The sequence below is a fragment of the Pantherophis guttatus genome, chromosome 3, assembly GCF_059756535.1.
Source record: "Pantherophis guttatus breed Tessera chromosome 3, ASM5975653v1, whole genome shotgun sequence".
NCBI classification, from domain to species: domain Eukaryota; kingdom Metazoa; phylum Chordata; class Lepidosauria; order Squamata; family Colubridae; genus Pantherophis; species Pantherophis guttatus.
Genome location: NC_142065.1, coordinates 158,760,977 through 158,774,177, shown reverse-complemented (window position 1 = coordinate 158,774,177; position 13,201 = coordinate 158,760,977). Strand labels below are relative to the sequence as shown.

Below are 13,201 nucleotides of genomic sequence, written 5' to 3'. Positions count from 1 at the left end.
CATAAGAAGAAGCTAATATGAAGCCTTACCAGTCAATTGTTTACTTTATGACTCACTTGCATTATTGGTTGTAATTTGCCACACAAAACACAATCTGGAGTACATCACTTATTGGTTATGAAGGTGCCAAGAGTCAGTAGTGACTCAGCAGGATATGAGAAACTTGCCTGCTATTTCTCTATATGAGGAACTAAAAAAGAAAATAAAAATAATATTGCCTCATTCAGACTAGTAGACTAAAGTTTGTGATTTTTAAATTATCCTTGGCTGCTTTAAGGAAATTAGCTTTGTGGTACAGCATACTAATTTTGTCAAAACTTTTTAATGGAAAAATGACATCTTACATATATATATATATATATATATATATATATATATATATATATATATATATATATATATAAAATACAATATTAGTTTTTCATTGCTGAAGTAAACCATACTGATACATTTATTGTAAATCGAATGTCTAATCACAGTTTTAGGAAGTCTTTCTAATTTCCTTTATTTAGTTTATTCATATACCTCCATACTCCATATGGAGTCATGAATATCTATATATCTCTTTATTCGTTCTGGCAAGCTCTTATTTGCTTGTGTGTATCTGTAAATATATTTCCAGTATATCAGTAAAACTATTTTTATTTATTTATTTTATTTATTTATTCGATTTGTATACCGCCCTACTCCCGAAGGACTCAGGGCGGTGAACAGCCAAACAATAAAATAACATAGACATAAAAAATTTAAAAACCAGATAAAATCAAATTAAATTATTTTGGCCCAGACAGATTAAAACACCCCAATAATTTAAAAACAGATTAAAATTTACATATTTAAAAGGGAAGAGATTAGGCCAAGCCCGCCTGCTGGAATAAAAAGGTCTTCACAGCGCGGCGGAAGGTGCGCAGATCCGGGATCCTCCGTATCTCCAGGGGGAGCTCATTCCAGACGGTAGGTGCCCCCACAGAGAAGGCTCTCCCCCTAGGGGTCGCCAGCCGACATTGTTTGGCTGACGGCACCCGGAGGAGTCCCTCTCTATGAGAGCGTACTGGCCAGTGGGAGGCTATTGGTGGTAGTAGGCGGTCCCGTAATTTTAATTAAAACTATATGCAAGAAAATTACATTTACTTTATCAGTGTCTGAATTTCCTTTATTATTGTGGGGAATAAATGTAAGCATTATATGAAATGCATGTAAGCATTGTTTTATATGGTATACTTTAAAACAAAGGAAGGATAGTTTCTGTGCAATTTCATCTCATAGTTTTATTTGATGTATGCTGTTCCTTATGTAGCTTTTGCTGTACATAAAAAATAATATAATGTATCCTTATAAAAGATGGAAAAGATACAGATATGTAAATAGTCAGTCAACCATGCCTTCTAATGATGAGCTTCATTCAGACCAAAACAAGATGGAGAAAAGAAGGCTGTGGCAGGGGGGAAAAACCGCAAAATTGGTGCACGATATAAATAAGAGGATAGGGAACATGAAGTGGGAAAAAATAGATTTGTGTTTTACACCAATTGCTTTAATTAAAACACATAAAGCAGATTATGTGCACACTGAAGTGAAGATTGGATAGTTGATTTTATCTATTTTTCTATCCTGTTCTCACAATATTTGATTAATCTGTTATTATAACACCATGTGCCACACCTCTCTGCCCTGTTTATTGTTCAGATTCAGAAAGGAATAAACAGATTGAATGATCTCTAAGACGTCATCTTAGATAGATATCAAAATCTATCTTCTAATAAAGCAATTCAGAGGATCTTACCTGCTTGCTTTGCAGCAAATTAACGTAACGTAATAGTTCCTGTAGGGACATGGTGGCTCAGTGGTTAAGATGCTGAGCTTGTCGATCGAAAGGTCAGCAGTTCAGAGGTTCAAATCCCTAGTGCCGCGTAACAGGATGAGCTCCCATTACTTGTCCCAGCTTCTGCCAACCTAGCAGCTCGAAAGCATGTAAAAAATGCAAATACAAAAATAGGGACCACCTTTGGTGGGAAGGTAATAGAGTTCTGTGTACTTTTCGCATTTAGTCATGTCAGCCACATGACCACAGAGATATCTTGGGACAGCGCTGGCTCTTCGGCTTTGAAACGGAGAGGAGTTGGGAACAACTAGCACTTACATATAAGGGGAACCTTTACGTTTACCTTAATAGTTCCTGAATCAGTGTGCATATATTTTGAAATACCTGTACAATAACTTGTTTATAGATTTAACAGAATATAAAATAAACAGAAGGGAATCCCCTTGTGATAGAATTCCTAGACATAATTGTTAGGTATGGAATATTAACTGTCAGCTAGATAAATAGGGAAGCATCTATCTAATTGTAAAATAAACAGGGATACACACACACTGACACACACACACACACACAAGAAGAGGCACCAAGTTCCTGCAGGAGACATTCTGTATAGCAAGATTGACTGATGGGACACTCCATTCTGCCAGTTGAGCAACAGACCATTCACCAATACATAATTGGGATTAAAACGTACAGTCAGTTAAAAACAACTACTAGAAGTATTCCTGTGAAACTGAGAGTCATAACTAAAAGTACCATATAAAGAATAATAAAAGGAAACCTACTTTCCCATCCAAGAGTTAGTTAAAACAATCCAGCCTTCCTTTTGATGAAATAGCCAGTTTTCCACCAGCTTCCTAAAAGGATCCAATTGAGTATCAGGTGGCAGTATTCCAGAGAGCAGGGGGAGCCCTGATGAGACACATAGGGAGCATGGCCTACAACCTCTTTTTGACTGGTTGAGCAGGGAAAAGGCAATTGCACAAATACTTAGGCACCAAATTCTGAAAAGCACTCCTGGAAGTGCTCCAGAAACCAACTGGCAAGCAAAATATCCATCAGATTATCCAGAGGGTATATCCATCTGATTCAGAGGGTTCTAACACAACTGAGCCTGCTTTGGAGAGTTGTTTGGATATCAGCCTGAGGAAGCTTTGAGCATCCAGACACCTGAGGCTACCCTAAAAATCACCAGGTTCAGCTGGGTCTATTGTCAGAGGACGAAGAACTATAGCTGGAAAGACCACTCAGGTTCAGAGCATGCTGTGTACGATGGAGAACAGAGTAATGGTATTCGGCATATCTCTTTGTACACCAGGGTCATTTCCAGCCTTGATAGAGTGACTTAAGCTCTGTTTGATAGCCTGTCTCTCAATAGGAATAACTGCTCCATTTATCAGAATATCTGCAATTTTTTGCCCTGAACTTCTGCCTGTGGGAACTCTGCTGCTTTGTGACAATTTCATTACAGCTCTCTGATCCTCAGACTATAATTCAGACAACCTTTTGGCTTACTTCTCTGGACTTTTGACTATCCTATAGTTTTAAACATTATCTGGTCCAGATAATGTTTCATCCACAACTCTCTGCAATTTCAGTTCAATCACTTTCTCTACAACCTCCCCCTCTCTGAAGGGGAGATTGGAAACAGGTGAATAACTGTCCATATATGCGGAGTAAACCTTGGTTTCCTAAGAAGGTGTCATTTGCAAAAATGGGTAACAATTCCTGCTTGCCCATTACAGTTCATCTCCCAAAGATACATTGATTACTTTTATAATGAAGCTCCAATTACATCTCTGGAGGCTTTCATTAACCAGGTTAGCCATGGGTCCATCCTACAGGAATATTGGAGAGGATCTTGTCCACTTCTTCAGAAGTTACAAGATCAAACTCATTTCATATAACCCTGCAGTATGGATCTCAGTCAACTTCTGACATTGGAGCTGCCCAGCTGATATCGAACTCGTGAGTGGATCTGAGTGAATTTTTCCTCCAAATTTTTCACAGCAGCAGCAGGATCTCTGTTTCCAAACTCTGTCCATGGTGCTGCAGTTCATTTATACAGGATCACAATATAAGGGGAACCTATAGGATTGCAAGTTGCAAACTGAATATTGATCATAGTTTTGACCTAGAAGTGCCATGAAAAGATTACAGGGACAGTAAGGATGTTGTGAACTGAGAAAGTTGGAGAAATTCGTGCAACTAACAGTGGATCAGAAATAATACAATAACTAACTGTACCTGAATAGTTAACTGTGTTTCTGTTGGACAAGATGTCTTTCGTAAATATACATTCATTTGTAGTGCATGATATCTTCCTGATCTTATTACTTATTTATTCCACTTTACAAAGATTGCCTATTCGATTGTTTACATGCTAAACTAAAACAAAAATAGAACCCTGGAACAAACAACGAAAGCTTAAGATGTTGGATTTGTTTATCAGCTGAAATAAATGCTAAAAGCCTACAATTTACTTTAGCTGCACACCCAGCTGCAAATACATTTAACTAAAGTTAGATTGTCCAGATAGCATTGCTTTCAATAGATTTAATAATTTCAGCGCACACTGAATTGACAGTGATTTCTTTCATTGATACTGTATTTTTCCTCCAAGCAGCTCAGGAAAGCATAAATTGTTCATTTTTTTTAACTTTATAGCAAACCTCTGAAATAAATTAGTCTGAAAGTTAGGCCCAAGGTCATCCTCTGAGCTTTGCGGAAGCATCACTTAAATCTGAGTTCACATAGTCCTAAGTAATACTTAGTTCATGATAGTTTGCTAATTATGAATTGTATGTGGGTAGGCTCATTGTGCTCAGACTTTTTCATTCACTGATAAAAACCAAAAGTCATTCAATTTAGTTCACAGTAGTTATCTCAACTATCATTTAAGTGATTGAATAATGAATTAGTTTGGAGATTCAGTCACAGGGATTTTGTCATTAACATTGAGAGTCAGTTAGGAAAGATATGCAAGTATTTAAAAACTTCAAGGGGGAGTTTGAAATAGCTAAAGGTTGGCAAGGAAAAGTTTTAAGTTCATTCCTTCCTTCTTTCCTATTGTATTTCTAGTGGAACACTTTAAAAATTTCATTTTCAGAAAAATAGCTATGTAATTGAGGACAGAATTACCCTTGGAGTTGAGGATGGAAATAATATTAGGATTTTTTAAATCATTAAAAATATTATAATTTTGACAAAAGGGCCTCCTGTTTTTATTATAATTTGATACAGTACTCTCATGCAAGCTTCTTGAAAAGAATTCGTGTCATTGTTCGTAGTTAAAGAAATAAATGAGCAGCTTTCTTTTTACTAATAGCTGGATATATTATTGCTGCACAGAGGATTTTTTAAAAAAAATAGTTTTAAAAACTTTTAAGTTCAGGGCAAAAGAAACTAGATAATTTATAAAAAGTAGTTTCTGTAAAAATATTGGAGGCCTAATACAATATTGTACATTTTAAAGTATTGCCCTTGATCTCTGTTTCAAATATTCAAATAAAAGGAGTAGGTGTAAATTAGATTAAAAAGAACAGACAATGAATACATTGATCAGCATTAACAATAGCGAGAGAAATTAACAAAGAAGAAAGAAACAGATTCTAATACCTTGGAGATGCAGAACACAAAAGAGCCTCTTGTTACTCAAGGACCAGAAAGTGAAACCATTGTAAATTAGGTATTCAGTAAAACACTAGATATCAAAGTACATGAAAAGCACTACCTCTGGGTATTTACTTTCTACTAGGTTTACTGGAAGTCTGCCACATTGCAACATTATTTCTAGAGATAATGTAGGATAAAGTTGCTGTTACAAGTAACTCAGTGCAGTCTTCTAGCTCAATTCCCATCTCATCTGAACATCTGCTTGTTCCTGAACACTCTTGCAGTCCCCACACTGAAATAATTTATGTTCTCTTAGGGGCTGGGATCAAGTTGGTTAGTGAATATGTCATTGAGACAATTAGCAGATTGATGTTAAACCAGTTGCAAATGCTAAAGGGGGGCTGGAGGAATATCAAAGAAAATCTTATCAGTTTTACTTTAATACCTGACTCTAAAACATGACTAAAACTGATATTCCAGTGCATAAAATTTATTTTTCTTGTACAAGATATATTTTAAAAACACATTGGCTGCAATCTGGTACATGCTCAGCTCAGAATAAAGCCTATTGATTTAATGTATTCTGCATTAAATAAGAGGAGGAGGAGGAGGAGGAGGAGGAGGAGGAGGAGGAGAAGAAGAAGAATGATTACAAACAACAGTCGCTCAGATGGTCCACTGGGAATTGTGTCACAACTACCATCTGCCTGTAGCAAAGAACTGGGGGATCATAAGCCTGAAAAAGTATTCAGACTGACAAAGTTTTGGAACATAATACCCCAGATATCACGATTGTGGAGAAGAAAAAAGTGTGGCTCATCGACATTGCCATACCTGGTGACAGCAGAATCGACGAGAAACAACTTGAAAAAGTCACCAGATATCAGGATTTGAGAATTGAATTGCAGAAACTATGGTATAAACCAGTGCAGGTGGTTCCAGTGGTACTCGGCACACTAGGTGCTGTGCCAAAAGACCTAGGCAAGCATTTAAAAACAATTGGCACTGACAAGATCACCATTGGTCAGCTGCAGAAAGCCACCTTACTGGGATCTGCTCACATAATCCGCCGATACATCACGCAGTCCTAAACGCTTGGGAAGTGTTTGACTAGTGATTTGGGATACAAAATCCAGCATGGTTATCTCGTCTGCTGTGTATATTGTCATTTTGTATATAATAATAATAATAATAATAATAATAATAATAATAATAATAATAATAATAATAATAATAAAGCATGCCCAAGGTATGTTTATCAGTGAATCTGGTATATATCCCTAAACCAATTTCACAATAGTATAGTACATGATCTTGAAAAATAATTTAGTACTAGAAATGGGCTAATTTTTTCTTGTCCAAATTATTCAGGTGTTTTTGAGATTAAGAATTAAATCGGAGACACGAAATGCTCTAAAAACAATGAATGTTTCTCACTATTCTATATCATACGTGAAACAAACAAATATTTATTTATAAATGAAATGAGGGAAACCTTACAATATCAAAGTTCTGTTATCATATTCAGGTGGCTACAATATGAGTTTTCTACGGATGGTAATTTTTCTTTTTTTTTTTTTGTTTGTGTGTATAGATTTTCAGGAGATGCTGGCTGGTCTTCAAGAAAGCTTCAAGTAAAGGACCTCGAAGGCTAGAAAAATTTCCAGATGAGAAGGCAGCGTATTTCAGAAATTTTCACAAGGTATGTAGCAACTATATTAGGCAGAAAGCTAAACCACTTTTGACACATTTGAAGTGGAAGCAACATTACTTGACACTGTTGATGTAGGCTCAGATAATGAAACATGATTGTCTTCTTTCCATCCCTTCTATAACATGCACAATTAATTAATGATCAAGTTTGTAATCTACACTAAGTATCTGTAATTCAATATACAGTTTAAACACAAAATATCAGTGCATTTAAATATCTGAAGCCATTTTCTTAAGAGGTTAACAAAGAAATTTAAACACCTGCCTGGCACTGAAAAGGTTTTGAGAAAATTCATGTATAAAAGTACCACAATTTAGACGTTTGCTATCCACTGTCTGCCATTCAGCAGATGGAAACTTTTCCTTCCATTTGTATATCGTCAAAAGTACTGTAATTCATTCAATATTCTTTTTAGCCTATGTTTGCTTAGAATTCTTTTAATATTCTTAAGGCTGAGCTACAGTAATATATTATAGTGATTTTGAGAAAAAAAAACAGCAAATATAATTTATATAGTATAGCAGCTCAATAGAATTGAATGGCTGCATATTTGAGTGGATATCTTATAGTGAGCTTCCTACGAATTAAATATAATATATTAGTGAAAATTTTAGATTATAACTTTTCTCTATTTCTATATGATAGTTTTTTCAGGGGTATGGTTCATGGAAGCTGAAAGTTGCCTAGCAAAAACACTATCTGATCATCAGACTGGATGAAATGCCCTCTTAGAATTAAGTAAAGTTTTATAGTAACCACATAGAAGAAGGCATTTTACTTCTATGTACTACTGCCTACAAACATACTGTATTTTCAGACTATAAGACGCACCAGAGTATAAGACGCACCTTAGTTTTTGGGGAGGAAACTAAGAAAAAAGCTGATTGGGGGTGATTCGGCCTCCCGGAATACCCTCAATGAGCTGTTCCCAGAGGTCAACTTTAGCAATCGGTGTGTTGGTTGTGAGCACTGCGCCTTGCTTTTTTCAGCCTCTGAAACCTGAAGTGGCTCTAGGAAGTTTATTAAATAGCATTGCTTAGGGCTTTATTTCAATCTCTCGTTTGAATTTTGAAAGTTGATAGAACTTCCTTAAACTCTTATAATATTTGGCTTTCATTCAGAAAGAATATAGCTGAGATAAGATATTTCATCAAATCCCATTTTTAAAGGATTGCATAGACGTGTAACTATTGCCAGGAATTTGGTAAAACTTCAATTTTTTATAAAATATATTTTTTATTGTCTGGGACTACTGGCTGCTGGAGCTGAAAAAGAATCCAAATTAGCTTCAAGGACAAGTATGGGTACTACTATTAAATATGGTTCAAAGCTAGACCTTAATCTCAGCACAGTCAGTAGACATTTGTTACTTAATTTATAAATTTAATCTATACTTCATATCCTGATTAAAAGGAGATGGTTGTTTCTCTAAGGGTTTTATTGGTGTTTTTGTTAGGTAGTAAATAAATTAAAGTCATGTTTTATTGAACCTTGGGTCCTGGTTTTTAATGCCAGCAGATACATTTTTTTAAGACGAAGCATTGTTGCTGACAGCAATATCAAGCAATGCTGTTATGCTCGGTTGGCAAAGATTTTATTCTGTGCCTAAGGCAGAAATAAAAATGCAGATCATTACCATGAAATATACGACAGATCTATTGTTTAGGGCTTCTCCTGGCATTTTGCCCACTATAGTCTACTCAGTTTGTTTAGTAGCTGGCAACCGTTCTGTACCTTAGAGTCTTTCTTTGATTGCCTGCCACTTTGATCTTTTTGCTAGGTCCTTCCTCCTGGAAATATTTGGTAGGTCTTGCAGGTAATCCTCAAACTGACAACCATTTGTTTATTACTGTTTAGTGGCACTAAAAAAAGTGACTTACAATCGATCCTCATATTTATGACCATCACAGCATGCCCATGCTCAAATGATCAAAATTTGGGCACTTGGCAACTGGCATTTACGACAGCTGCAGTATCCTGAGCATGTAATCACCATTTGTGATCTTCCTAGCCTGCTTCTGACAAGCAAAAACCATGAGGGAAGCCGGATTCACTTAATGACTTATGATTCACCTTACAATTGTAGTGATATGCTTAACAGCCATGGCAAAAAGGTCACAAAATCGGGCATGACTCACTTAACAATCTTCTTTACTTAGCAACGGAAATTCTGCTCTCAATTGTGGTCCTAAGAGGAGAACTACATAGACTCTCATGGACCTTTTAGAAGACTATACCACCTCATTTGGTCTGTTGTAGGACCTTTTCAATGGCTGTTCTATTGCCTTTCCTGATCTCTTAAAAAGGCAAATTTCTTTCAGATTGAAAGAAAACTCTATCCATGCCTTTTCTCCTTGTTTGGTTTTGGGGGAGCATCTTTCTTGCATCTCTGTTACAGTCCCATGACTTTGCTATATAATTCTGCTTTTGTTTATGCAACTTCATCAGCTTAAGAAGGTGTTTAAAAGCAACAGGATTTTGCAGGAAGTTAACAAGATATTCTACTCCATTCTCAGCAAGATTCCTTTCTTTCATAGAGTTCTAACTCCTGTACTCATAAAATCTATTCTTCTAATTTTTTTAATTCCTTGAATGTTCTCACAGTGACATTGTTAAAACAGAGTAGGGGAGGCATACAGAGCATGGCTTTTAGAATTTATTCAAACATTTTCCATCCTACTGAGTAACAGTCATCATCAGAGGTATTTGTATTGTCTTATATGTAACAAGGTAGTGATATGACTGAAAATGAAGCTGCCACCAGTGTTCTGCATCTTGACTAGCAGCTGCTGCCTTCTCCTCCTCCTCCTCCTCCTCCTCCTCCTCCTCCTCCTCCTCCTCCTCCTCCTCCTCCTCCTCCTCCTCCTCCTCCTCCTCCTCCTCCTCCTCCTCCTCCTCCTTCTTCTTCTTCTTCTTCTTCTTCTTCTTCTTCTTCTTCTTCTTCGTATTTTCAGACTTGTAACCAGTAGTGAAATCTAAAATTTGTTACTACCGGTTCCGTGGCTTGGTGGTGGTGGGGTAATGTGACTGGGTGGGTGTGGCCATTTTTTTTTTTTTTACTTTTAAATCCATTTTTTCTACAGCCTCTTCAGCGAAGAGGTTGTAAAAAAATGCTTTCAAAAGGCTCTGATGATCCCAGCTGAGTTGCCCTTTTTTTCTTTTTTTCTTTTAAAAGCCTTTGACGATCCAAGCTGAATTGCTCTCCAAGCTGAGAGGCAACTCAGCTTGGATCGTCAGAGGCATTTAAAAGAAAAAAAGGGTTTTTTTCTTTTAAAAGCCTTTGACGATCCCAGCTGAGCCGCGCGATCATCAGAAACTTTTTTTTTTACTTTTAAAAGCATTTTTTGGCCGAAGAGCTTGTAGAAAAAATACTTTTAAAAGTAAAAAAAAAAGCCTCTGATGATTGTGCTGTTCAGCTGGGCATGGGGGGGGGCAGGGATTTTTTCTACCGGTTCTCCGAACCACCCGCCGCCATCGCTACCGGATCGGGCGATCCGGTCCGAACTGGGAGCATTTCACCCCTGCTCGCAACGTTCTTTTGCTAGCTTCTTTTCCCATATCGAGTCTTATGAAAAGGGAGGGAGGGAGAGAGGGCAAAATAGCGGGATAAAGAGTGAACTCTTTATTTAGTTGTATATTTAGAGAAGAAATGGAAGAAAACAAATTAGTTGAGTTTTTTAGGAAAAAGAAAGGAAGTCCTTGAATTTTCAGGTCTTAGATGACAATGCCTAGTTAGACTTGTCTGAACTCAGAAACTAAAAAAGGCAAATCCTGAGTAGAATTTGGTTGGAAGACTACCAGGGAATTAGAAGACCAGGCTTAGAAACTGAAACAGGTACTGTAATGTCAAAGCTCTTCCATAGTATTGGCACAAAAATTGTTTTTGCAACAGCAGATGTAACCTGTAGCTAACTTTGACTGATCTTAGAAACTAAGCTGAATTGGCTTGATTGAATGGGGAACAACATAAGCATTCCATAATTGTTGGCTAATCTGGGAAGTTGAAAAAAAATGCTGAAAAGAAGGCAATAGAGTGCTGCCAAGAAATATGTATGGATATCGCCAGCAGAGGTATAGGGTACCTTTATTTTTTCATACGCTGTTCAAATTTTGTTTTAATGCCATGGTAATGCACAATCAAATATAGTCAGTCTTTTTTTTTTAATCCCAAAGCATCTGTTCATTTAATATAACAGCGTTTTGGAGGATGGAATTTTTTTTTATCTAAGGATAACTAAAGATAACAGCTCTTAAATCTGTTGTTTTGTTTCATTTTTGTAGAAAAAAAATGTACGATTTGCATTCATTTACAAATAAATAAATAAATAAATAAATAAATAATTTTATTTCTATACCGCCCTTCTCCCGAAGGACTCAGGGCGGTGTACAGCCAATTTAAAAACACAACACACAACAATAATTAAAAATTAAAATAATTACATAGATTTGGCCGATTTAAAACCCCAAACATTTAAAATACCCCAATTAAAATTATTAAGTTGATAGCCCTGCCTGGCGGAACAACAGGGTCTTCAGTGCGCAACGAAACACTCGGAGGTCGGAGATCTTGCGTATTTCCGGGGGCAGTTCATTCCACAGGGCTGGGGCTCCCACAGAGAAGGCCCTCCCCCTGGGTGTCACCAGCTGACATAACTTGGCTGATGGCACCCTGAGGAGACCCTCTCTGTGGGAGCGGACTGGTCGGTGGGAGGCTATTGGTGGCAGAAGACGGTCTCGAAGGTACCCGGGTCCTATGCCATGGAGCGCTTTAAAGGTGGTAACCAACACCTTGAATCGCACCCGGAAGACCACTGGGAGCCAGTGCAGCTCGCGCAGGAGGGGTGTCACGCGGGCACAACGAGTTGCGCCCATAACCACCCGCGCGGCCGCATTCTGGACCAGTTGGAGCCTCCGAGTGCTCTTCAAGGGGAGCCCCATGTAGAGAGCATTACAATAGTCCAGCCGGGAGGTGACAAGGGCATGAGTGACCGTGCGCAAGGCGTCCCGGTCCAGAAAGGGCTGCAACTGGCGGATCAGGTGAACCTGATAAAAGGCCCCCCTGGCCATGGCCGTCATATGCTCTTCTAAAGACAGCCGTGCGTCCAGGAGGACACCCAGATTATGTTGCTAAAATGTATTGGTGTTGAAATAATTAGTGCACACATAATATATCTAAAACAAGTTTATTGCACTTGACAATTGTATTTAAAAAATCTCATTGCCCAACCAATATAATTCATTTAATTTGAAATCAGGTGAAAATAGAAGCAATTTAAATTATTTTATTAAAACAAATTAATGGCAATTTATAAGAAGTTGCCTCAAACAAAATGAAATTTAAATATATTGTGTATTGTGAATTCTTTCTATTACATTCCTTAAATACCATACTTATTCTTATCACGAGAGACCTTGAATGTTTTTATGGTGATTAGCGTACCAGGAAGATAAGGAAGAATGCTTTGGAAGCATAAGAACATAATTGAGTTTCTAAATGTCCCACGGTCATGCAAAGGAATAGTGCATTAAAGAGGAATCTGATTTGTGATGTGTGCCATGTGTTCAATTAACGTGGCTTGAAAAATAATGGCAGTTGCATATATACATATGGCATGGTAGGTTTCTTCAGTCAACAAATTAGGAAGCCCATCACACCTCATAGAACTACCACATGCTACTGAGATGCTCATCTTGATATTATATAGTTTGAATAATATTTACCTTAGAACATTAGCATACTTGAACAAAACAACTGGAGTGATTTGATATTTTATAGGCTCTTTAATTCAATCTGTCAGACTGCACATCAGGACACGACTCAATTAATTTAGAATCTTTTTTTGCATGCAAAGATAAAACACATACCTAAAAGATGAAAGGCCCTTTCCAGTGCAAAAAATGGATGTCTCTAAATAGTTGAAATGCTCCAAAATAAATTTTAGACCAGGCCTGTACATGCAGCCCAGCAAGCACCCTTGGGAAGAGCACATACTTCTTTTTTTAAAAGTAATAAAATCGCCCCCACTGCGCTGAAAGTGATGTTGCCTAGT

General features: G+C 37.2%; 1 protein-coding gene across 1 annotated transcript in view; it reads left to right on the top strand.

Moving 5' to 3' along the window:
• DOK6 (docking protein 6) overlaps positions 1-13,201 on the top strand; it is a 207,363-nt gene that overhangs the window by 94,765 nt on the left and 99,397 nt on the right. Inside the window, exon 2 of the mRNA XM_034429378.2 lies at positions 7,032-7,139. Within this exon, the coding sequence (XP_034285269.1) occupies positions 7,032-7,139 (108 nt within the window). The remainder of the gene's footprint in view (positions 1-7,031; positions 7,140-13,201) is intronic.